This window comes from Mesoplodon bidens, assembly GCF_964165515.1.
Source record: "Mesoplodon bidens genome assembly, chromosome: 2".
NCBI lineage: Eukaryota > Metazoa > Chordata > Mammalia > Artiodactyla > Ziphiidae > Mesoplodon > Mesoplodon bidens.
Window position 1 is genome coordinate 48787854 of NC_138177.1, and position 27101 is coordinate 48814954.

The 27101-nt window shown below is 41.3% G+C and overlaps 1 protein-coding gene across 3 annotated transcripts in view; it reads right to left on the minus strand.

Annotated features, from left to right (window-relative positions):
- Nucleotides 1-27101, minus strand: part of DSTYK (dual serine/threonine and tyrosine protein kinase) — a 57344-nt gene that overhangs the window by 15895 nt on the left and 14348 nt on the right. For all 3 annotated transcript variants that reach the window (XM_081225880.1, XM_081225879.1, XM_081225881.1), the window contains exons 2-3: nt 17369-17757; nt 2627-3296 (exon numbers count right to left, since the gene is read on the minus strand). In XM_081225880.1, the coding sequence (XP_081082006.1) occupies nt 2627-3296; nt 17369-17757 (1059 nt within the window). The remainder of the gene's footprint in view (nt 1-2626; nt 3297-17368; nt 17758-27101) is intronic.

Below are 27101 nucleotides of genomic sequence, written 5' to 3' on the forward strand. Positions count from 1 at the left end.
AGGTACCAAACATGGTATACCTGGTACATGATAGACAATTAAATGTTTCATTGACTGCTCAGCCTACCTGCCCTGACAACCCTTTATCATGGCTACTCTGATGCTGGCATTGATGCTCCAGTGTCTTTTATTCAGGCACTGAATTAAATTAAACATTCAGAAGATTTCCTAGGATTTCCACTGCAAGTGAGCACTTCTCAGCAACTCCTCCCTACAATGGGAATTCGCCAAAGAGGTATCTTTGTTCATCTTTAGAAAGACCTATAAGAAATCAAGCATGCTATGCTTGCTGAAGTATATTTCCTTTGTATCTATAAGTGTGACAAACATATACCATCACTCACACACTCATTCATTCTCCAAAGATATACCTTACACAGACTCTGTTATTTGCTGCAAGGGATATAGTGATGAATAAAGACCCAGATCCTGTTCTTCATTTCTAGGATTTTAGAAAATAGAGGAACATAAATAACTATAATAATAAGATAAAAAGTGAAATACACCAGAAATTTCAGTTCCAGATGAAATTCTATGGGAGTTCAGATGAACTGCAGTCATTATTAGCTAAGAAAATTAAAGACAACTTCATGAAAAATGTTATTTGGAAGACGCCTTGAAGGGTAGGTAGGATTTGAAAATTCACAAATAAAAGACATTCAGGTTTAGGGCAGGGCATAAGCAAAAAAAAAAAAAAGTAAAGGAAGCATACAGAGGACAGGAAGCAGTTGAGACCAACCAAAAAAGAAATTACAGGAAGGTGCATAGTGGGAAATAAGACTGAGAAAGTTGGAAAGGGTTAGGCTTTGGAAGATCTTGAATACTAGGCTAAGGAGTCTTAACTCAGTCTGTAGAAAGAGAGCCAATAGGGCTTCCCTGGTGGCGCAGTGGTTGAGGGTCTGCCTGCCAATGCAGGAGACACGGGTTCGAGCTCTGGTCTGGGAAGATCCCACATGCCGCGGAGCAACTAAACCCGTGCGCCACAACTGCTGAGCCTGCGCGTCTGGAGCCTGTGCTCCTCAACAAGAGAGGCTGTGATAGTGAGAGGCCTGCGCACCGCGATGAGGAGTGGCCCCCGCTCGCTGCAACTGGAGAAAGCCCTCGCGCAGAGACGAGGACCCAACACAGCCAAAAATAAATTAATTCATTAATTAAAAAAAAAAAAAAAAAGAATGGGCAACCTCCATTTAAAAAAAAAAAAAAAGAGAGCCAATAAAGATGAACTGGAGAAAGGAGAGAAAGATGTCAGTGAGATCAGTCAGGTAACAATAGTTCAGTTAGACTAAAGAGGAAGGAGTAGAGAAGCAAATGTATGTATGAAATAGGGAAGAAGACTCAGCAGGACTTGGCGACTGACTGGATATGGGGACAAGAGAAAGAAAACAGTTAGAGACCATGCTGAGGTTTTTGTTTAAGACTTTTTTTTTTCACTTTCAAAAATTTTTTTTATTTTTATTTTTTTTATTTGGCTGAGCCACGCAGCACGTGGGATCTTAGCTCCCCGACCAGGGATCAAATCCGTGCCCCCTGCATTGGAAGCGCAGAGTCTTAACCACTGGACCACCAGGGAAGTCTCCATGCTGAGGTTTTGAAGCTGGTTCCCAGGAAGATGGTAGCATCGGTAACTGGGAACAGATTAAGAAGCAGTAAAGCATGGAAATTAAGAGTATGGGCTCAGGAATCAGACCGTCTAGATTCAAATTCTGCCTCTACTATTTAGTAGCTGTGTGACCTTGAGCAAACTACTTAACCTGTCTGAGCCTGAGTTTCCTCATCTAGAAAATGGCAATAAGCAGAATCCACCTAGGGAGGTTGTTTTAGAAAAAAACAAAAACAAAAAACTGATGGTCATCAGGTCCCATGTCAGAAATGCTGATTCTACGTAGGTCTGGAGTGGTCTTTAATGGTCTCAAGCATCTACATTTTCAAAAAGCCTCCCAGGTTATTTGGATGCATAGCCATGACTGAGAACCTAAAGGGTAACTTGCAAACCACGTACTTTAATTAATAGGTAGTAGAGCTAATGTTCATGCAGAAATCAGTGTACAAAGTCAGTAGCATCTAAACCTCAGACACCAAAAGACCAGACTAAGCACTTGGCCCAGTTTTGTTAACGGTCATTCATGAAGAATGGGAATGCCAGAAAAGCTAAAACCGCTACTTTGGGAAATCCTTCTGAGTTAGGTCTCAGGAGCAGCCTGAAAAGAAAATGAGAGCATGACACACAAAAAAGAACCAACAAAGAAGCATGGGCCATGCCAAAGGAGCCAGGGTTAAAGCATGACTTAGTGACATTCTTCAAGCAGCTCTTCTCCAGTTTTATCAAGGCCAAGGGGATACAGATATAAACTGGAGACTAAAGAGCACTATTGGGATGAATTTACCAAAAGCTGGACTAACAGTCCTAGGAAGGAATGATGGTGGCATCTTCCAGGAAGGTCTCTCAGAACAAGAGAGGCCACCTTGGCTAAATGATTTAAGGTGGGCTCCTGCTAATGACAGTGGGGGTAGGTGAGATGATCCTGAGGTTCCTTTGGGCTTCAGAATTAATGTCCTCAACTTCCAGCTGGCAAAGAGTTAGAGGATGCTGTAGTCCCCGCACCCTACCAAGCTCTCTAGGACCTACCTTTAAACTCCATGCTGGCAGCATCATCCAGAAGTTCCTCCTTCATGGTGTTAAGCGTCTCAACGATCATGTCCTTCATTTCCTCCTGCTTTCGGTTGGCAATATTCATCAGTGATTCGTACAACTCATTCTCCTTTTTTCGTGTATATTCTAGACGTTTGGGAGTAATCTGCAGGTCCCGCTGCATGTCAAAGGCCTGGTTAATAAAGATGTCGAGGCAGCGGCAGTGCACCAGGTTCAGGGCCTTGGCTGCGTCCACCAGGTGAGTCTGTAGCACCTGGTGAGAAAATGTGTTCAAGTGTCTCAGCTTCTCACTTTGCTCCACCAACATGCTCTGAGCTTTGGTGTCCTGGCTGGGGGTCCCACAGTTACAGTGACTGCTGCTCAGATAGCCCAGATCAGTTAGCTGGCGATGGAGTGGTGATCTTTCATTCTCCATTCTTCTGGTGGAGGAGCTGATTATCTCCGAGCCCAGCTTTGGAACTTTGAAAAAGAATACGGGAAAGGAGAAATACTTTCGGATTTCCTGAAGCTCTTGCTCATCCCTTTCAGAGAGTTCATCTTTGTGGACTGCATAGGTTATCACAGGCAAGAAATCATTCACCAAGTCACCCAGAACATCCACTGTGGGCCGGAGGCCTTGGCACGGTGCTACCACAATGTCCACTTCCTAGAAGGGGAAGGGGGTCATATCAGCACTTCAGGGTCAGAACCAATCCTTGCCTCCCCAAAGTCCCACACTGAGACCAAAATCCAGATCTATGATGGGGCAACTGAACTTTGGTATGCCCCAATCATTTGTCCACCTCCTTCCTTGGTTACCAACACTCCCTGGTGCAGCCTATGCAGGCAGGCACTCGTCTAGAGAGAGTGAAAAAACAAATAAGTAGAAAGGATGGCAGTCCTTTTAGCCATTTTATTTATTTATTTATTTATTTTCTTTTAGCCATTTTAGATAAAAAAGAATATTTAGGGCTTCCCTGGTGGTGCAGTGGTTGAGAGTCCGCCTGCCGATGCAGGGGACATGGGTTCGTGCCCTGGTCTGGGAAGATCCCACATGCCGCGGAGCAGCTGGGGCCGTGAGCCATGGCTGCTGAGCCTGCGTGTCCAAAGCCTGTGCTCTGCAACGGGAGAGGCCACAACAGGGAAAGGCCCGCGTACCGCAAAAAAAAAAAAAAAAAAAAAAAAAAGAATATTTAGTCCCTTTTGTTGCTTTGGAAACTCCCATTAATTCCCTCTGATGAAGAAATAAGACAAATAGTAGATGAAGAAAGAACTCTTAACAGATTGGGAGTGAATCTGCCTAGAACATTCCTCCCCCTCTTTCTAACCTAACTTATCCCTATCTTTCTAACGGGGCTAATTCCTAAGGTCCTTTAAATTTCAATGTATACATCATGTCATACTCCTCGGGAGTCTTTCCTATTACACAATCCCAAGCACTCTCTACTTCTCCTTTTCTTAATGTTCAACACATTTATAATTTATTTATTTAAAACCTAATTTTTTCCCATTAGCCTATAAACTCTTTGAGGACAGGGACCATGCCTATCTTGTTCACTTCTATAACTCCAGTGCCTAGTACAGAGTAAGTCCTTAACTCTGTTGAATCAATCAATCAAGCAGCAAACTAAAGGCTAGATCTGCCAAACATTACCGTCCTATTCTAGGAGTTGGCAGGCATCCCAAAGTCTTAGCCACCTAAGTCTTTACCACCTAAGTAATACCTTTATGCTCATGTTCACTTGGTCTGGCAGAGATTAAGATTTGCCTATCCAATATTTAACCTCTGCATTATTGGGAAGGCAATGTCTTTTATAGACAGGGGTGGCCAATAATAGGTGGGGCAACAGGAAAGCTCTTTAAAGGGTTGATTCTACTAGTAAGTACACCCTTTGGACTTGCCCTTCTTGCTTGGAGCACAGATGTGACAGACAGAGCAGCAGTGATCATCCTGCAGTCCCTGGGCAAACGTGAGAGTAGACGCCAGCCCTGAGGATGATGAAGCAAAAAGAAATAGGGGAGGGGGCTTCCCTGGTGGCGCAGTGGTTGGGAGTCCGCCTGCCGATGCAGGGGACATGGGTTCGTGCTCCGGTCCGGGAAGATTCCACATGCCGCGGAGCGGCTGGGCCTGTGAGCCATGGCCGCTGAGCCTGCGCGTCCGGAGCCTGTGCTCCGCAACGGCAGAGGCCACAACAGTGAGAGGCCCACGTACCGCAAAAAACAAACAAACAAACAAAAACCACACACACACACACAAAAAAAGAAATAGGGGGACTTATCTGTGGCACAGTGGTTGGGAATCCGCCTGCCAATGCAGGGGACATGGGTTCAAGCCCTGGTCCAGGAAGATCCCACATGCCGCAGAGCAACTACGCCCATGCACCACAACTACTGAGCCTGCGCTCTAGAGCCCACGAGCCACAAATACTGAGCCCGCGTGCCACAGCTACTGAGGTCTGCGCGCCTAGAGCCTGTGCTCCGCAACAAGAAAGGCCACTGCAATGAGAGGCCCATGCACCACAACGGGGAGTGGCCCCCGCTAGCCGCAACTGGGGAAAGCCTGCGTGCAGCAACGAGGACCCAATGCGGCCAAAAATAAATAAATAAATAAATAAAAATTTTTTTAAAAAGAAAGAAATAGGGAGCTTGGATCTCTGATGACTACAGAGCTGCCACACCAGCCCTCAACTGCCTAGCTTTAGACTTCTTTTATGTGAGGGAAAAAAAGTAACCTCTGTCTTGCTTAATCAAGCCCCTACTTTTCTGATTGGTACATACGATGAATCCAATCATAACTGATAAACCCAACGCCTAAAGTGGGTGTCAAGAGTGATCTTTGGTTTAGCAACAACTTTCCACAGGTCCTTTCCCTAGCTAGTAGTTTCTTTTTATTGTTCTACTTCTTTCCTAAGGATCTTGAAGCACTTAAGAGCACGTATTTCCATCCATGCATAGGTTCCTCCAAATCTCTGAAATTGCCTACTTTGCCTGGCACTCCAGACATAAGTTTTGACCTGGAGACTTGTGCCTATATCACCATTGCAGGCACACCAACTCCAAAGTCTGCAGACTCAAAATCAATCCTTTGCAGAATTCTAGTACATTTTAAAGAGTTATGAAAGAACTCAACACAAATCTGCTCAAGTCTGTCCTTAACAGTTATCAGATGTTGCAAATGTACTTTGTTTGAAATCTAAGATATGCAATTTGTTTATTTTCTTTCAGACTAATACTCTGTTTTTATTCCTTTTTTGAGCAATAGGTATTATTGATGAAAGATTTTTAAAAATCAAAACCTGGGATCTTTTCCTTTCTGATCTCCTCCAGATAAGGAAGAAAGGGCTGGGAAATGCCAGCCTATTGTTTCTTATAGTGTGTGTGTGTGTGTGTGTGTGTGTGTGTGTTGAAGGACAGAGAGACAGAGACAGAGAGCGCTCTCCTATTTCCAGCAAAGCACAAAGGTCTCACCTTCTTCCTCAACAAAGAACTCATAAATTTTATTCTCAGGTAGGTCACAGAACTTTCATTTGGCTGGCCACTTTGAACTCCCTAAAGCTAAAAGTGCTTTTACCATCTCAGCATTTGTAATTTGAGCAAACACTGTATAAATCCACGTGCTTTCTACCCAAGCCTAGGCCAAGAAGAAATCTGCTGTTTCATGTGTGCCTCGAATTGCATGGAATGTTTTCTGATTGGAAGACTAGTGTGACACTCACCCTGCTATTCAAAACAAGCCCCTTCACTACACTGAGTCACACTGCTGGAGTATCAGTCACTTCATGAGGCACATTCAAAAAGTGGGTAAGAACTTTTAGGGTTTAGAGTACCACATGCAATTGCCTAAATGCCAAAACTTTAATTACATATAATAATTAGATAGGCTAGAAGAGAATCCCAAGAACTGAAAATTTATAACAAGATAATTATAGATGACAGTGGTTTTTTAAAAATATTTTTTGGGCTTCCCTGGTGGCACAGTGGTTGAGAGTCCGCCTGCCGATGCAGGGGACACAGGTTCGTGCCCCGGTCCGGGAAGATCCCACATGCCGTGGAGCGGCTGGGCCCGTGAGCCATGGCCGCTGAGCCTGCGCGTCCGGAGCCTGTTCTCCGCAACGGGAGAGGCCACAGCAGTGAGAGGCCCGTGTACCGCAGAAAAGAAGAGAAAAAAAAAAAATTTTTTTTAAATTGCTTGTCTTAAGTATATATCTTTTTAAAGGTATAAATCAATCAGACTTATTGTAGAAATATTAAGGGAAGAAAGCCTAAATATTCAAAACCAAAGTTAAGTGTTGCTTAGAAAGTTTTCAGGAAGAATTTTGTTGGCTTGTTTATTTGATGGATTTTTTAAAAATTCTAAAATAAACTTCCAGGTTTTCCTCAAAGGACCATTTTGTGTGTGTAACACAACCATCAGCCAAAGCTGCCAAGTCCATTTGTAGAACCAATATCCTTTGTAAGGGACAGTTGACTTTATTTGCTCATAGTTGCAAATTCATTTTTTAAAAAATAGATTCAGTGGATAAAGAAGATATGGCATATATGTATATATATATATATACACACACACACACAGTGGAATACTACTCAGCCATAAAAAGAATAAAATTTGGCTGTTTGCAGTAACATGGATGGACTTGGAGAGCATTATGCTAAGTGAAATTAGTCAGAGAAAGACAAATATTGTATGATATCACTTACATGTGCTATCTAAAAAATAAAACAAACTAGTGACTATAACAAAAAAGAAACAGACTCACAGATACAGAGAACAAACTAGTGGTTACCAGTGGGGAAAGGGAAGGAGCGAGGGGCAAGATAGGGGTTATGAGGTACAAACTACTATGTATAAAATAAATAAGCTACATGGATATATTGTACAATACAGAGAATATAGCCCATATTTTATAATAACTATAAAGGAATATAACCTTTAAAAATTACTATGTTTTACACCTGTAACATATAATATTATATATCAACTATACTTCAATTTTTAAAAATTCCCCCAAAATGAATTCTGATGGTAGGTACTACCTGGTACATTGGCACCTTGAAAGAAGTTGACTACTCCTAAATGCATCTTGTACTAAACAAAAATGGATAGAAAACAAGTACCATGCTCTCTCTTCTCCGTTCCCCAGTTAATTAACTTGTGCAGTTGGTCTCACTGTTCTGACTATCAAGACTGTTGGAAGACAGGCAAAAAGAGCTGCTGGCTGAGACCCTGGCAGCAGCACAAATTAGACTGGAATGTGATATGTGATTCTGCAATACTCACAGCAAAGGGATGACTCATGCCTGACGGTTATAAACAAAAAGGGAAGCCATCACTGTCTCCTGGAGACCGGGAGTGAAAACAATTCACAGAGAGGATGAGCCCTGTTCTGGGTCCTATTATGGCCACCTGAGAGGGAAGACTGACCTAAGACTGTTTCATGGAAGGCTGTATTCCTTCCTGGCACTTAGAACAGTGTCTGGCACTTAATGAGCATCCAATAAATAAATGTGCAGTTGGACTTCCCTGGTGGTCCAGTGGTTAAGACTCTGTGCTTCCACTGCAGGGCGTGTGGGTTCGATCCCTGGTCGGGGAACTAAGATCCCACCTGCTGCTTGGCGTGACCAAAAAAATAGTAACAGTAAATAAATAAATAAATGTGCAATTACTGGATGAATAAATGATGCCTTTACTACTTGCTCAAAACCACTTTCAATCATCCTATATAAAATTTTCTATTTTTAACCCATATCCACACATTTATCTGGAACTGCTATTTGCATCTACTCCAAGAATGAAGCAGTGAGTAAACATTTGGCTCCTAACTCAATCAAGGAAGAAGAATTCCAGGGAATCATGAGAGTACACCATAATTCCCATTTTGAGTCACAGCAAATTCCTAAAGAGATTTCTCTTTTAGAATACATCTGCACAAATCTGTCGAATCTACATAAGTTGATACATTACCATCAATTTTCTTGGCAAGATTAAGAGAATGTAATAGAAAGGAGATTGCTACTCTGTTTCTGCAGTACGCGGGCCTCCCACTGTTGTGGCCTCTCCCATTGCGAAGCACAGGCTCCGGACGCGCAGGCTCAGCGGCCATGGCTCACGGGCCCAGCCGCTCTGCAGCATGTGGGATCTTCCCGGACCGGGGCACGAACCCGTGTCCCCTGCATCGGCAAGCGGACTCTCAACCACTGCGCCACCAGGGAAGCCCTCTGGTTTTGTTTTTTATGTAAAAGCTTTTTATGTAAAATGACACTACGTTAAGTGCCAAGAAGAAATGGCTCAATCACTGAAGCCTGACCACTTCCTAAGAATATTGGCTCTTACTGGTGAGGACTCCTTACTCTATGGCTCATGGCATATTACTGAAACTCAGTGATAGCTAAGGATGATTATCTTAACTGATGGTTCAAACAGAAGATGATCACGTACTCAGGTAGGTCATAAATATCTTTGTTTTCCCTATAGTTCTGAAGCCTCATTACATCACACAGAAGAGAAGTACATAACTATATAAGAGTCCTGCCCTTGCCCAGCAATTGACACAGCCTCGACTCCAATCCCTGTCTCTGTATTCTACCTATCGTCACTATCAATTCTCCTCCCATGCCCACTCTCACAGGGCAATGGGAGGTTTTTCCCATCTGTTTTTACACAGGATTGATTTTTCCTCATTTTTATACAGTTCCCTGAATTATCACTCTTAAATGTCAATTACATATTAAGGCAAATACCTCCCTCTTCTTGTTACATTGTAGAAAATCCCTTTACTCTTGGTACAGACACTCTTCATTGGGGAGCTGCGACTGACTGAGCTGCTTTCTAGAATATAACAGGCCACAAGCAGCTGTGTCAACCCAGAGCTTTACGCCAGCAGTCAGCATAGAACAGATACAAGCTTATCTCCCTACCTAGTAAAAAGTAGGGAGTGGTAACTCAGAGGCCATAACAAGACTTGGGAAAAACCATAATCCCAACCAAAGCCCTGAACTAGCCACAGAAAGCATGAGACCATCATGCTAAAAGTGGAAATATGTTTACAATCCCAAACACCCCAAAGTAAAGGCTTTAGGTCTGTGTCTCAACTCATAAGCGTGAAGCCCTTAAGGATCAGAACTATCTGATTTCATACTGTGATGAATGAGATAACAGACAAATTGACAACAATATACTGAATAGCCTCTGTGTGGTCTATTGGGTTGGCCAAAAAGTTCGTTCGGTGATGGAATACATTGTTTAATAAAATTCTTGGTGAAAATGAAAAACGTGTCTTTTATTTTTACTTAAAACCAAATGAACTGTTTGGACAACTCAATACCTTGTGGATATTCAAACATCCAGGTACCCACATATACAGATAAAAGTAGGAAAGTGAAGCTTTATTCTCTTATCACTTACTAGACCCATCAAGAGACCACAGTAGAATGGAGAAGAAGGAAGAAGGGGAAACTTTACCTTTTAACTTTATAACTTTAACTTTTGTATTTTTTACCTTTTTATAACATCTCTCGTTTTATTACAAAAGTACTTCATAATAATTATGAAGAACTTTGCTTCTAACTAGAGCAGAATAACTCTAAGCTGGAACCAGAAGGACTTAAGTTTGACAAAAGGAAGGAGTTCCACCGTGGATGGCTGTCAGGGAAGGGACAGGTGACTGAGAGAATAGGAAATCCTCTTCTCAAGGACACTAATTAATTCATTCAAAGGGAGACTTGCTAAGTGCCTGACACTGTTCTAGATGCTTTACACTTAGTCTCTTATTTAAGCCTCACACCAGTCCTAAAAGATACAGATTACTACTTCTATTTTACAAATGGGGGACACCCCAGCACCACAGTCACACAGTTAGTTAAGTAACCAAGCCAGGATGTAAGTCCAGGCCCACCTAACTACAAAGACGGTGTTTAGGGCTTCCCTGGTGGCACAGTGGTTGAGAGTCCGCCTGCCGATGCAGGGGACATGGGTTTGTGCCCCGGTCCGGGAAGATCCCACATGCCGTGGAGCAGCTGGGCCCGTGAGCCATGGCCACTGAGCCTGCGCATCCGGAGCCTGTGCTCTGCAACGTGAGAGGCCACAACAGTGAGAGGCCCGCGTACCGCAAAAAAAAAAAAAAAAAAAAAAAAAAGACCGTGTTTAAACAGTAACTGAAGGTCCACTGTGTCAGGAACTGTCTGGGCTGGTGTTAGGAAAGTTCTGAAAGAAGAATAAAGGATGGACAAGATGATTTCAGGGACCCTAACAGTCCTACTGTCTATGTTAAAAAGTATACGCTGGCTATAAGTAAAAGCCTTGCTCTGCTATGAAACAATGCTGCAAAAGAAGTCGAAAAGAGAATATTTTTAATTGCCCCAATAACAGAACTTCTGCCTGCTGACAGTACTTTCAACCTCTTCATCTCTGAATCAGGGAGGATTCCCTACCGCCACCATCCATTACCGAAAGGGAAACACAAACAGATCTTTGAGACAGTGAAAATAGAAAGAGATGCCATTTGGTGCAGGAAAGAGGTAGATAGGATCCTTTAAAAAGGGAGAAAACAAAAGAGGAAGATTAAGACCATAATCTCTTGCCAGATTTTCCCCCAAAGAGCTAATCTTAGAAGGCCAAAAATGAATCAGTGGTGGTGAATTGAGAAAATATAGCCTCAGCTTTAAGCTGTTCTTTTTAAGAGGGATCAAGGCTACTATAGTGAGCATAGGGATTTTAAAAAGAATCTTGCCTCTAAACCACATATATCCTTAATAGGTAAAATTAACCTATTAAAAGTATTACCAGGTTTCTTGGCAAAGAGCAATGTATTGGTTATATTTCACTATGTATGTTAGTGTGTGTTAGGGGAAAGGCAAGAGCGATGTTGAATTCAAAGAACATAAAATTACTGCCTAGAAGGAACTTATAATTTAGCATTTGCCTGAACTTCCCATATCCTTTTTTAACCCATCACTTTAGTTCCCCTTTCTTTTTGCCCCATAAAATCAGGGTTTCTTTAATTATGTTTCTAGAATAGCATTATTTCTCTTATACATATTACCCCAACTTTGTTTCTTTTCCCTTAGAAATGGCCATCTTTAACCTAATTCCATATACTCTCTCCTCCCAAAAGTATCTGCTTACCTTGAAGATAGTCACCCAAGCTTCTTTCCAACTTTTTACCAGTCAACTGTTATCTTTCAATCTAGATACACTCAAGAGAAGACGTGGTATCTAACTAAAAGTAAGCAACACATAAATTTAGTTTCATAAGGCACCAAAACAAATAGGAAAAACTAGACAAAAATTGAGAGAAGCTAGTTTTCTAGCAACAAACAATGTTTAGTAAATTTGGGGGTTAAAATTTTGCATAAATTTGTGGTTTTTAGTAAGATACTTTGATTTGGGGTTATGAAAGTATTAACTGCTGATAAATTAAAACTAACAGTGTCTGTATGGATCAACAGAACAGAATAGAAAGCCCAGAAATAAACCCACACACGTATGGGCAATTCATTTCCGACAAAGGAGGCAAGAGTATACAGTGGAGAAAAGACAGTCTCTTCAGCAAGTAGTGTTGGGAAAGCTGGTAGGTCAGTCGCCCAAGGCAATAGAAATAAAAGCAAAAATAAACAAATGGGACCTAATCAAACTTACAAGATTTTGCACAGCAAAGGAAAGGATAAAGAAAACGAAAAGACAACCTACAGACTGAGAGAAAATATTTGCACATGATGTGACTGACAAGGGCTTAATTTCCAAAATATACAGCTTGTATAACTCAATAACAAAAAAACAAACAACCCAATCAAAAAATGGGCAGAAAATCTAAATAGATATTTTTCCAAAGAAGACATACAGATGGCCAATAGGCACATGAAAAGATGCTCAATATCACTAATTATTAGAGAAATGCAAATCAAAACTATAAGGAGGCGACAGAGGAATGGATAAAGAAGATATGGTACATATACATAATGGAATATTACTCGGCCATAGAAGAGAACAAAATAATGCCATTTGCAGCAACATGGATGGTCCTAGAGATTGTCATACTGAGTGAAGGAAGTCAGACAGAGAAAGACAGATACCATATGGTATCACTTATATGTGGAATCTAAAAAAACGGTACAATTAAACTTATTTACAAAACAGAAATAGAGTCACAGATATAGAAAACAAACTTATAGTTACCAGCGAGGGGAAAAGGGGGGGAGAGATAAATTGGGAGACTGGGATTGACATATAGACGCTATTATATATAAAATAGATAACTAATAAGGACCTACTGTATAGCACAGGGAACTCTACTCATTACTCTGTAATGACCTATATGGGAAAAGAATCTAAAAAAGAGTGGAGATATATATGTATAACTGATTCACTTTGCTGTACACCTGAAAGTAATACAACATTGTAAATCAACTATACTCCAATAAAAATTTTTAAAAATAAATGAATAAAATGGATAACAACAGCAAAACAAAACTGTAATGAGGTACCACCTCATACCAGTCAGAATGGCCATCATTAAAAAGTCTACAAATAACAAATGCTGGAGAGAGTGTGGAAAAAAGAGAACCCTCCTACACTGTTGGTGGGAATGTAAATTAGTACAGCCACTATGGAGAACAGTATGGAAGTTCCTTAAAAAACTAAAAAGAGAGTTGCCATGTGATCCAGCAATCCCACTCCTGGGCATATATCCAAAGAAAACTATAATTTGAAAAGATACATGCACCCTAATGTTCATAGCAGCACTATTTACAATAGCTAAGACATGGAAGCAACCTAAGTGTCCATCGACAGATGAATAGATAAAGAAGATGTGGTATATATACACAATGGACTACTACTCAGCCGTAAAAAAAGAACTAAATAATGCCATTTGCAGCAACATAGATGGACCTAGAGACTATCATACTAAGTGAAGTAAGTTAGAAAGGTAAATACCATATGATATCACTTACATGTGGAATCTAAAATATGACACAGATGAACTTATTTATGAAACATAAACAGACTCACAGACAAAGAAAACAAACTTCTGGTCACCAAGGGGGAAAGAGGGTGGGGGAGGGATTAGGAGTTTGGGATTAGCAGATACAAACAACTATATATAACACAGATAAATAACAAGCTCCTACTGTATAGCACAGAGAACTATATTCAATATCCTGTAGTAAACCATAATGGAAAAGAATTTGAAAAAATATACATATATGACTGAATCACTTTGCTGTACAACACTGTAAATAACTAAAAAATTATAAATCAAATTAAAAACTTTTAATTTTAAAAAATTAAAAAATAAAAATATCAATGTCTGTATGAAATTACAAACAGATTATTTCCATTGATGGCTACTGACTGAGGGTTATAAAGAGAAAATTTTACTACTCCAAATGGCTAAGAGTTCAAAGTAGTAAAAAAAAAAAAAAGTTTATTTGCAAGTCATTAGACCTTTCCTGGAAACATTAGTCTACTTTAGTTCCCTGAAATACACCCTACCAGACATCACCATGAGCCAGTAACCATGACAGTGTGTGGCAGCCTGGCTGCCAGGTGACATGTACATTTGTCCAAAGGGCCAGAAAACACCTGGTAGGTATAAACAGGCTATTGATTAGGGCAGAAAACTGAGAGCTATGAAACTGCCACAGAAAATGAAATGCCACTGCTAGGCTGCAGGAATCCCATCTTAGGCTGAGGAAGTTTAATCATCTCTGCTTCTTTTTATTCCTTTTCTTATAGGTGTTCATAGGGAAAAACATAAACACACTCACACATCAGATTGAGGCAACTCTAAGGCAGACAGCTGTGTTCCACTGGACTTGTAAAAGGAACAAAAAAGAAAAGGAGGTGATGTATGTACCAGAAAGGGGGTGAAGGTTAGGAAGGGGAAGTATGTAAATGAAGACAGAACTAGCAAATATGGTGAATGGTAAAATGTGTTGCCAGCTGGAAGATGACTATGTTTTAACACTAAATGAGGTTTCAGAAACTAACAGCTTGATAGTATTCCTCTATTATTGAATTATGAACTGAGAATCTCAGGGGACCCAGAGCTAAAAAGCTGGGAATACTGTGGTATTCCATGTGGGTACCACGTGAGTTGGCCTATTCCAGAACAAACTGAAAATGGCTAATTTATGAGGTCTTTAAAGTAACGTATTAGAAGAATGACCATTGTATAAGTATTAGAAGAATGACCATTGTATAAGAGCGTAAGGGGAAATTCTGTTTTAATAATTTGACAGTTAAAAATGAACATCTCACTTCCCCTATTTCAATCTTGGTTTCCTTTAGCTAAATGTTTCCTTTCTTTACCACTCCCTTTACAAACCAAATGGAAGGGCTGTTTAGAGCTAACTCCCTGGCCACAACCCTGGCTGTTTAGAGCTAATATAACTGGGGCTAAAAAAAAAAGATCTTTCTCACTGGCACAAAGAATCTTCAAGGTAGTTAGGAAATGCTCCCAGCAGTAAGCTGAGCATCCCTGATACACTAAATGGAGACAGGAGTCTGACTATAGTGACTGAGCACGGCCTGAGGACCCCAAAGGCTGCTAAGGCCCCTCTGAGGCTCAGCATCAAGGGATTCTAAAGTTAGAAATGCTGTTTCCACATCAAAACCACTGGAGTATAAAGCAGATCCGGAGAAACACTGGCTAAGGAAGCCTCACAAACCACATGAAACAGAACAATGAGAGGCTGGAGAATTCCACAAGGAAAGAGAAGAATATTTCTCAAGAAAGAGAATATATATTTCAACTGTGCAGAGAGAAAGTTAATTAGGTATCTCAACTTCCCTCCCAGCCAAGTAGCCTCCTTAACTGTTAACTCAGTTTGAGTGCTTACTACATATACCTGGAGCAGCGATGGGAACTCTCACCAGTAAGATACGTGCTCAGGTATGCACTTGGGAAATGGCTCTCACTTTCTTTTCTGTGACTTTATTTTATCGCCTCAATTCATGGGACAAAAGTAAATGAGCATTAAAAATTAAAACCAATAAAATGAAGGGACACAGAAAAATCAATCAGATAATGTGCCTGTCCTGCAGATGGCTTTGTTCACATTCCAAGCCTCTTTACAAAAGGCAAGAACAGGAAAAATCACCACCCAACCAACAGCAGTCATTTCAGCCATTTAACAGTGTTTTTTAAGTTGCAGGTCACAATACATTAAGTCAGATGATCAATTCAGTGGGCTGCTACCATCATTTTTTTTAAAAAGGAAGTCAAATAGAATAGAGAAGAAAATATCAGTGTGTTTTGCAAGAAGTAAAAGAATTGTCTCATGAAACTTTATTTCAAATGTATGCGTGTATATATGTACTGGGTCCTGATAATAAAATGTTATTTCTTAGAGTGAATTAAAATCTAAAAAAGTTTGAAAACCACCAAGCTATTGGAAACGGAAGGAACTAGACCAGAGCAGAATACTATAGAGATTGTGTATGGCTCAAATACTTACGAATTGTGAAGACGTTTGCGGGTCAACTGAGCAGGCTCAGTCCATAAACAAAGATCACTGTCAGAGCTACTGTCAGAGTTATCCAAGAACTCTAACATCGTCCTGGAGCTAAGCAGTACACGCTCCCAGTCTGAACACAGAGGAAAGCCACCACTGAAACTGAGCTGAGAGGAAATGCTGGCTGGTATACGTAGCCCCCTCCAGCATTTGTCAAGATAAAAGAAATCTGGACTCTGGAAGGAAATGAGATGACAATTTCTACTTCTAGAGGATCACAGGCCGAGGGCACAACCAAAGGACTCACTCACTGGCTGAGAGATCAAGCCTTCTAGAACAGGGGTAGGTGAAGAGAAGAAGAAACCGTTCTCCTAGTCCTGCCAAACCAGCCCGCCCTTCCTGGCACAGCTAACCAAGGTGATGGACGCTCTGTTTTGAGCATGTCTGCATTCTTTTATTCCTACCAGCTCCTGATCCCTGACATAGTCACCTTCCCTGCCCATCTCCCCCCTGTTCTCCTGACCCCCAGCATAGTCACATCCTCTGCTCATCCCCATTTGGCCTAATCAAATAGCCCAGTCCTAGCTATACAGTAGCAAGGGAAGCCCTGCACAAGAGACGAGTCCTTCCTAAATGGAGATCTGAATACCAGATAAACCATATGATCTTTTAGGAGATGCCGCAAGACCTGTGTTCTGTTTGGGAGTTGGAAGAATATCTTTGAGAAAAGCAAAGATATTCTTCAGATGACGGGATCTCCATATCTCCTTGCATTGAGCCAGACCTGTCCTCAAGTTCTGAAGTCCCTTAGAAAGTAGGAGACATGATCTGCCTCCCTTAGTAAATAATGGCAGGTCTAAGGAAAACTTCAAAAGTTCTTCACTTGTTCTCAACTCAAATAAGAACATTAATCATCTTATTTGCACCTTTCAGAAAGGGATGGCTAGAGACAATTCTAGCAACACCTTCCTGCTAAGAAATGAAAAAAGGATTTCTAACCCTGATCCTAATTCTGTCAAAGCACAGTTGAGATGCAAGTAACACATTCCTTCAATTTTAGACAGGGATTAAGCAAATCGCCCAGGGCCTTGCAACATGGTAGTAGAGGCAGCGATGGGCACTGCTACAGCCTTGTCTGGTTTTCAACTTCCTAGATCATGTTCCTTTGATTCTATCAGCTGATGCTCAGAGCCCAGAGTACATATTGCCAAATTACTTTCTGAGAAAGCTCAAATACAAGGAAAGCTGGTATATATCTGTGCAACTATATAAGTATGAGTTTGGTACCTGTAAGAGAGCATGGTGCATCGTCACCTCCAGTTCGGCTAAAACATGGGCAGCATCCTCACTGTCCTCTTGGACCTCCAGGTCCTCCTCAGGGATGGTGTCCCAGTTGCCCTGGTGAGCAACCAGCGTGTGCACTAGTTCATACTGGCCAGGGAGTGCCAGGCTGACCCGAGTCTGAGTCCCATAGGTGAAGCGGAGGCGCCGAAGCTTACAGTTCTCCTCACTGCCCAGCTTGGTGGTGGGAAGCACCTGCACCCCCAAGAGCAGGTTCAACAGCTGGCACTTGACATTACAGTCCTGGCCGAGGATCAAGATGCAGGGGAGGCAGTCCACAATCTGCTGGAGGTACTTCTCTTCCTTAGGTGGGAAGGAAATGCAGCTCAGCTGGCCTGGTTGGGGAAGGGGAGGGTGGAGAAGGAGAAAGGAGTACAGAGAGAAGAGTGAGGAGGGGTAGGGAGAGACTTCCAGGGAGATCCCATTAGGATGTCAGGCTCCTAGAAAAGAAATTTCTAGGAAGCTGTTGGCTGAAGGAGATACCAGGAAAACATCCCAGTCAGAAAAGATTCCTCAAATATCAAACAGGATTCCCCTCTCTGGCTCATTCCCAGAACAGTTGTTTCTATCCAGAAAGGTGGCAGTGACCTGACCTCCCCTCCCCTCTTGTTTTTCAACCAGTGGAGGGACAGCCTAAGGAGTTTACAAGGACTCAAGTACAAGATGATTAAATTGACAAAGCCAGAAAAGACTACACTAACTGGGATGTGAATCCAAGAACCGAATATATCAAAATGAAAACCTTCCCTGTGACATAAGACCTAATACTTGAACATATAAAGACCCTTTAAAATGACTCTACCACATGCAGTTTTAGCTTATTTTCCTCATTTATAACATATTTTATAACTAAACGTATCAGCCAGTCTTTAAATACGCATGTATTGAAATAAAATGTTATTCAAGTGTGCATGAGCTCTAGAACCTCTTCTGGTTCATTTCACTGATGGCTGGTGACAGCATTCCCAGCTGCCAAGTCATCTGTTTCCTTAAAACACTGGGTGCTCAAGATCAATATCCCCTAATCAAATCACATTCTTTCAGTTTGTGGAGGACGAGACCCTGAATAAGACAAAGGGAAAGAACTACCTGCTAGGATAAAATCCAGGCAAATCTAGGAAGAGATGTGATCCATCTCAGAAATATCCTTTCAGGACACCACACTCATCTAAACAGATCAAATAATACTCAAGAGAAAACAAGGGACTTCCCTGGTGGCACAGTGATTAAGAATCTGCCTGCCAATGCAGGTGACACGGGTTTGAGCCCTGGTCCGGGAAGATCCCACATGCCTCGGAGCAACTAAGCCCGTGCGCCACAACTACTGAGCCTGTGCTCTAGAGCCCGTGAGCCACAACTAGTGAGCCTGCGTGCCACAACTGAAGCCCGCGCTCCGCAACAAGAGAAGCCACCACAATGAGAAGCCCATGCACCGCAATGAAGAGTAGCCCACGCTAACTGCAGCTAGAGAAAGCCCACGTGCAGCAACGAAGACCCAATGCAGCCAGAAATAAATAAATGAAAATAAAAAATAAATTAAAAAAAGTTTTTTAAAGAGAGAAAACAAAAGTCTTCCTAAAGTATGAGAACATCTATTTGGCAAAAAGAACCAGAAATTAGTTGACTAGAACTCTCATATTCTGAACTCGATCACTCCCCAGCTTGTTCAGTGCCAGTGCCTGCCCAAGTCTAAGATTCAGGCAACTTTGTGTTTGTCCAGAAAGGCACAGACACACGGTTCTTAGGCTGTTAGAAGTCCAATCTCGGAGCCAAATACATACATCTTAATTGAAATTTAGGGTGGCACCAAGTGAAACAGTATTTGCTTTAGTCACTTAACCATGAGCTATTCATTTTGTTTATGTAATTGAAGAGAGGCCTGATTCATTTAAGAGGTTGTCCTACTTCAGACTCTACCTATCCTTCTTCAAACTCAGTATTTCAAATCCTCAAATATTTTTCTCTCCCACAAATGGTACCACCAAAAGATTTAAGGAAGTTGGCTTTCACCAAGCCCCCTTTATGAATTTCATTAAGCCCCTCCTTTCATGTCGGCCTATAAGTACATCACCTGGCCAGCACATGTAAACCAGTAATACGAGACACTGAAAGAGGAAATCTCTCCTCCTGGGACAGATGAGAAAGCAAAGTGTTAACTGAGTGCCCAATTCTGTGCAAGGTATCTACTAAGCTCGAGAGTAAAACACCAGACAACTGGTCTAATATTTGACCCACTGATACAATCTAAAAGCAAGGGGACACAGCCAATTGCTGTGCAACCACTTAACAAGTAGTGAGTCCTGAGTCCCTTCATATCTTATTGACAACTAAACAACACTTACCACAGTTGTCAGGGAGGAAAAACAATTTTCCTCTACCCTTTTAGTTTCCTCTGGCTGGGTCTAAGAATTAAATTGACATGAGACAGATTACCAGGAGAAAATGAAATTTAATTAGGTACACACGGGGAATCCGAACATGAGATTCCAAAGACGGGTTAAATGAGATACATATGTCATCCTGGACTAAGGAGAGGGGGTAGGGGGCTGGGTTTTCAAAGGGAAACAAGGCAATTCACAGTAAGAATGAAGAGTAAATGTTTGGTACACAAATGTTTGCTGGGCCATCCAGAAACAATGGGACATAGAGAGGACTTTGACCAAACAGGCCTTGCTAGGTTCCTCCCCTGACTACTACACCTGGTTCATATTATACTGTAGCTAGCCCTGGTGATAGTTCTCTTTCTGGGATAGGCCCTCTATCTAAATTCTTTTGGGCAGTTAAGGCAGAGGAGATAAAAGCTCTCCCTGAGCCTTTTGTTTCTTTAAAACAACCAAGCCTAAAGTAATCTTCATACCACAGAGACACATTTTAAGATGGCAAATTTTGCTCCCCTATACAGACTATTCTAGTTGTATGTTTATAATTACCCAAAGCAGGAAGAACCATCATATTTCCCTCTGTATCCTCAACACCCAACACAATGACTAAAAAATAGTTAGTGCTTTGTTACACTCTTGCTTGCTCTGTGTAAGAATCCATTTACCATGGAGAATTGTCTACAGAAAGCCATAAGTGGTTCTACTAAGTACTAAGAAAAGTCCAGTAGCATGATGAACAGTCCGGTACCATGAATAGCATAGGAGCAACTGTCATTTCTAAAAACCTCCTTCATCTCAACATGGAGAGTAGAAATGGACAACAGAATAGTACCTCCCCATTCACCTGCAGACCAGTCTCAGCCTGAGCAGTGAGAAGTCCAGTTAGATTCACCCTTATCTACCCTTCCTGTTCTTTCTCTTTTCCCAGTCTTCCTCAGATCTCAGACGGGTGTCCAAACTCCCATAACAAAAGTTATAAAAATAAGCCTAAATAAAAGCCATAATAAAAATAAGCTTAAATGAGTTTTGTGACTGCTGCTGCTGGGAGAGCAGGTAACAGAGAACAAAAACCAACTAACCATTTTTCAGGACCAGAGGGAGAGATCTCAACACCTCTGAGACCTCAGGGTCAACTATAGGAAAGCCAGTAAACCATGCTGCATTGGCCAAAACCACAGCAGACATACCCCATTACTCATCTGGTCCAAATTATCACACCCCCATCTCTGTAGTGACAAAAACAGTCACTATAAATAAACCCGCTAGAGTCAAACAACCATAGGCCAGTGCAATGGGAGAGGGGGCTGACAGTGAAACCAGTTCTAATTTTCGTTTCCACGCATTCTGCTAGGGTTCTGCATGCAACCCACTGGACTGAGAAAAGGTCTTCAAAATGGATATTGCCATCTGTTTTTCAAAACGTCATTATCCAAGGCCTTTGCTTCTCCCACTAATCTTTAGCTTTTTCCTTGCTCTTCAACGTGTCTACAAGATTTGAACAAGAGCATGGAGAGAAATGAAGCTGAAACGAGATCGTTTCACTCCTTGCTACTCTTGGCAAATGCGTTGGTGAGGGAGGAGCGCAGCGAGGGAGTGGTCAGAGCACCAGCCGAGGGCAGACGCTCTGATCCCGGGCTTCACCACCGACTGGCAATCTACTTGTTTCTCTCAGCCTTGGATTTCTCATCTGTGAACTAAGGGACTTGGATTAGATCATCTTTAACACCCCTTCCAGTTCTGAAATTCCAGGATTCCATCAGGTTTTAACTGTTGAAAGAAAAATAACTGAGGGGGGATGGGCAGTTGGTCTGATTGTTTTTATTTTAAACTGTACGTGAATTTAATTACTCGAGCCCTCCCTGGACTACTATAAAGGCAGATCAAAAGCTGACTGAACTAGCCAGGGGGCTCTGAGGACCTACCAGGCAGTTTTAGCAGTTTTCTTAAGAAGAGATTAAAAACTGTAGACTGACGGTAGGAGGGAGGAAGAAAATCTGTTTCAGAGTTAGAGCAGCTGCCTCACTGACAGTTAAAGGACTTTCGAGTTAATCAGATTTTCTTTTGTAATTAATATAACAGCATCTGCATATGGGGCTGCCGGAAGGTAACAGCATGGCCTCTCAGCTGGAGCACAACCCTGCCAACTCTGGCTGCAGGAAAATTCAAATTGTCTTAAATGTAAGCCAAGACTTTTTTTTTTCTTGATGATTCGTAAAAACAGATTATCTTGATTTGGGTTACTTCTAAACAAACGTTTCAAACTACAAGGAGGAGAGCAGCTAAAGCAGCAACGCATTTTGTTTATCTGTTTTAGATAATGAAGGGGAACGAAATATATCATCCCAAAATATGCCTCTTTGACATATTATTTTGAACAGGTTATTTTTAAGAAACAGCAGACACAGGTGAAGCTCTGGAAACTGAGAAGTTACTCTTTCATAAGAGACATATTTAAAAGAGAAATCTCCATTTGTAAGGGTGTCTTCCTCCAGTACCAGGAAGAGGAGGGCTCAAAATCTCTAGAAACTCTTATCAATGCTGAAAGCAACCACTTAAAACTGCATAACAACCTTACCCTTCTTTACTGTGCTTTTCCTGATAACCGCCCATAAATGACTCCCCCCCACCTCACTCCACCCCAGTAGTGTTTTATCTTTAGCTGGAAATCGTATTTAAGGTAGTGGCTTGGGCCATTTTGGAGTCACGCAGTTTTTCCAGGGTATCTCCCATATGTACAGGAGGTATACATGGTATAAAATTTCTGGTTGTTTCTCTCCCATTAATCTTTTTATAACAGGGGTGTCTCAGCCAAGAACCTAGAAGGGTAGAGGGAAAATTATTTTTCCTCCCCCACAATAATATTTACTGAGCCCTTTCTAAGTACATCACTTTATTTGCCCCATTTCATTTAATGTTCACAATTCTACCAGACAGAAACTATTATTATCCCCATTTGTAGATGAGGAAGCAGTAGCTTAAAAGGCAAAACAGAACAAAAAAGAAGCCATGTTTCTCCATTTCTCTAAGCAGATAAAAAGTGGAACACAGGGCAGAGCAGGAACTGTTCTTAAGTCTCAGGGGGCCAGGTGAATACTTAATGGTAAACAATGTCCCTGAAGGGTGGCAGAATATGCCATCCCCCAAAATGCCACTTTGGCATAAGGATTATTTTGAGCTAAAGGCACTCGACAAACAGCAGGTATAAGAAGGGCACTCTGGGCTTCCCTGGTGGCGCAGTGGTTGAGAGTCCGCCTGCGGATGGAGGGGACACGGGTTCGTGCCCCGGTCCAGGAAGATCCCACAGGCCGCGGAGCAGCTGGGCCCATGAGCCATGGCCGCTGAGCCTGCGCGTCCGGAGCCTGTGCTCCGCAATGGGAGAGGCCACAACAGTGAGAGGCCCGCGTACCGCAAAAAAAAAAAAAAAAAAAAAAAAGAAGGGCGCTCTGACCTCCCTTTATCTTCCTGAAAGCAAGAGATAAAACCCCCATTGGGAAGATGTCCTCCCTATAACAGAAGGAAAGCAACATTCTTATCACCAGAGACTGGGAGTCGAGATCAAGAAAAATCTGTACAAATAAGCCTTGTTAAAGTAGCCAGTACCTTCCTAGTTACTTTCCCACCGTTAACTGCCCTAGCCTAAGCCCCTTTGTCTTGTCACGCTTTCATAATTTACTTCTTTGTCCAGTTCAACTCTGTTTCTTTGGGTCTTCATTCTTTTGTGAGGACTCCCATGTATATGTAAAATTTAACAAAGTGCTTATGCTTTTCTCCTGTTTATCTGTCTTATGTCAGTTTAATTCTTAGGCCCAGCTGCAGATAATAAGATAGAGGAGAAATTCTTCCTCCTCTACCTGCCCTACCACACTTTCTCCCAATGTGGGGACAAACACAACTCAGTAGTTGTAGGACCCCAATTTAAATCAGACTGACAGAGTCCTTACAAAAACTGCCCAAGATGATGAGGCCTGGGAGAAAAAAACAGCATTACCACTAGCTGGTGAACACTTTTTTAAAATGTTATTGTTATTCTACCTAAGAGCTCTAGAGTCCCTTTTCTAAAAGAAACAGTCGGTAATTTTCAGAGAAACTTTTAATGTTCCTCTCATCAGTTAGTCTGTATTACCCTTTGGGTTGAGGTTAAGATTATTCTAAAAAGGGAGAATTGGCGGGAAGTAATGTTAATGACGTTTTATTTATTTACTTATCGAATGCTTGAATTTTATTTTTTTATACAGCAGGTTCTTTTTTTTTTTTTTTTTCCGGACGCACGGGCTCAACGGCCATGGCTCACCGGCCCAGCCACCGGATCTTCCCAGACCGGGGCACGAACTCGTGTCCCCTGAATCGGCAGGCGGACTCTCAACCACTGTGCCACCAGGGAAGCCCAGCAAGTTCTTATTACTCATCAATTTTATACACATCAGTGTATACATGTCAATCCCAATCGCCCAATTCATCCCACCCCCACCCCCACCCCCGCCCCCGCCGCTTTCCCCCCTTGGTGCCCATACTTTTGTTCTCTACATCTGTCTCTCAATTTCTGCCCTGCAAACCGATTCATCTGTACCATTTTCCTAGGTTCCACATATATGGGTTAATATACGATATTTGTTTTTCTCTTTCTGACTTACTTCATTCTGTATGACAGTCTCTAGATCCATCCACGTCTCAACAAATGACCCAATTTCGTTCCTTTTTATGGCTGAGTAATATTCCATTGTATATATGTGCCACATCTTCTTTATACCTTCGTCTGTCGATGGGCATTTAGGTTGCTTCCATGACCTGGCTATTGTAAATAGTGCTGCAATGAACATTGGGGTGCATGTGTCTTTTTGAATTATGGTTTTCTCTGGGTATATGCCCAGTAGCGGGATTGCTGGATCATATGGTTATTCTGTTTTTAGTTTTTTAAGGAACCTCCATACTGTTCTCCATAGTGGCTGTATCAATTTACATTCCCATCAACAGTGCAGGAGGGTTCCCTTTGCATTTGTTGTTTATAGATTTTCTGATGATGCCCATTCTAACTGGTGTGAGGTGATACCTCATTGTAGTTTTGATTTGCATTTCTCTAATAATTAGTGATGTTGAGCAGCTTTTCATTTGCTTCTTGGCCATATGTATGTCTTCTTTGGAGAAATGTCTATTAAGGTCTTCTGCCCATTTTTGGATTGGGTTGTTTGTTTTTTTAATACTGAGCTGCAAGAGCTGTTTATATACCTTAGGGATTAATCCTTTGTCCACTGATACATTTGCAAATATTTTCTCCCATTCTGAAGGCTGTCTTTTCATCTTGTTTATGGTTTCCTTTGCTGTGCAAAAGCTTTTAAGTTTCATTAGGTCCCATTTGCTCATTTTTGTTTTTATTTCCATTACTCTAGGAGGGGGATCAAAAAAGATCTTGCATGATTTATGTCAGAGAGTGTTCTTCCTCTGTTTTCCTCTAAGAGTTTTATAGTGTCCGGTCTTACATTTAGGTCTCTAATCCATTTTGAGTTTATTTTTGTGTATGGTGTTAGGCAGCGTTCTAATTTCATTATTTTACATGTAGCTATCCAGTTTTCACAGCACCACTTATTGAAGAGACTGTCTTTTCTCCATTGTATATCCTTGCCTCCTTTGTCATAGATTAGTTGACCATAGGTGCATGGGTTTATCTCTGGGCTTTCTATCTTGTTCCATTGATCTATGTTTCTGTTTTTGTGCCAGTACCATATTGTCTTGATTACTGTAGCTTTGTAGTATAGTCTGAAGTCAGGGAGTCTGATTCCTCCAGCTCTGTTTTTTTCCCTCAAGACTGCTTTGGCTATTCAGGGTCTTTTGTGTCACCATACAAATTTTAAGATTTTTTGTTCTAGTTCTGTAAAAAATGCCATTGGTAATTTGATAGGGATTGCATTCAATCTGTAGATTGCTTTGGATAGTATAGTCATTTTCACAATGTTGATTCTTCCAATCCAAGAACATGGTATATCTCTCCATCTGTTGGTATCATCTTTAATTTCTTTCATCAGTGTCTTATAGTTTTCTGCATACAGGTCTTTTGTCTCCCTAGGTAGGTTTATTCCTAGGTATTTTATTCTTTTTGTTGCAATGGTAAATGGGAGTGTTTCCTTTATTTCTCTTTCAGATTTTTCATCATTAGTGTATAGGAATGCATTAATTTTGATACTGCAACTTGACCAAATTCATTGATTAGCTCTAGTAGTTTTCTGGTGGCATCTTTAGGATTCTCTATGTATATTATCATGTCATCTGCAAATAGTGACAGTTTTACTTCTTCTTTTCCAATTTGTATTCCTTTTCTTTTTCTTCTCTGATTGCCGTGGCTAGGACTTCCAAAACTATGTTGAATAATAGCAGTGAGAGTGGACATTCTTGTCTTGTTCCTGATCTTAGAGGAAATGCTTTCAGTTTTTCACCATTGAGACTGATGTTTACTGTGGGTTTGTCGTATATGGCCTTTATTATGTTGAGGTAGGTTCCCTCTATGCCCACTTTCTGGAGAGTTTTTATTATAAGTGAGTGTTGAATTTTGTAAAAAGCCTCTTCTGCATCTATTGAGATGATCATATGGTTTTTATTCTTCAATTTGTTAATATGCTGTATCACACTGATTGATTTGAGTATACTGAAGAATGCTTGCATCCCTGGGATAAATCCCACTTGATCATGGTATATGATCCTTTCAATGTGTTGTTGGATTCTGTTTGCTAGTATTTAGTTGAGGATTTTTGCATCTATATTCATCAGTGATACTGGTCTGTAATTTTCTTTTTTTTGTAGTATCTTTGTCTTGTTTTGGTATCAGGTTGATGGTGGCCTCATAGTATGAGTTTGGGAGGGTTCCTTCCTCTGCAGTTTTTTGGAAGAGTTTGAGAAAGATGGGTGTTAGCTATTCTCTAAATGTTTGATAGAATTCCCCTGTGAAGCCGTCTGGTCCTGGACTTTTGTTTGTTGGGAGATTCTTAATCACAGTTTCAATTTCATTACTTGTGACTGGTCTGTTCATATTTTCTATTTCTCCTGGTTCAGCCTTGGAAGGTTATACCTTTCTAAGAATTTGTCCATTTCTTCCAGGTTGTCCATTTTACTGGCATAGAGTTGCCTGTAGTAGTCTCTTAGGATGCTTTGTATTTCTGTGGTGTCTTTTGTAACTTCTCCTTTTTCATTTCTAATTTTATTGATTTGAGTCCTCTCCATCTTTTTCTTGATGAGTCTGGCTAACGGTTTATCAATTTTGTTTATCTTCTCAAAGAACCAGCTTTTAGTTTTATTGATCTTTGCTATTGTTT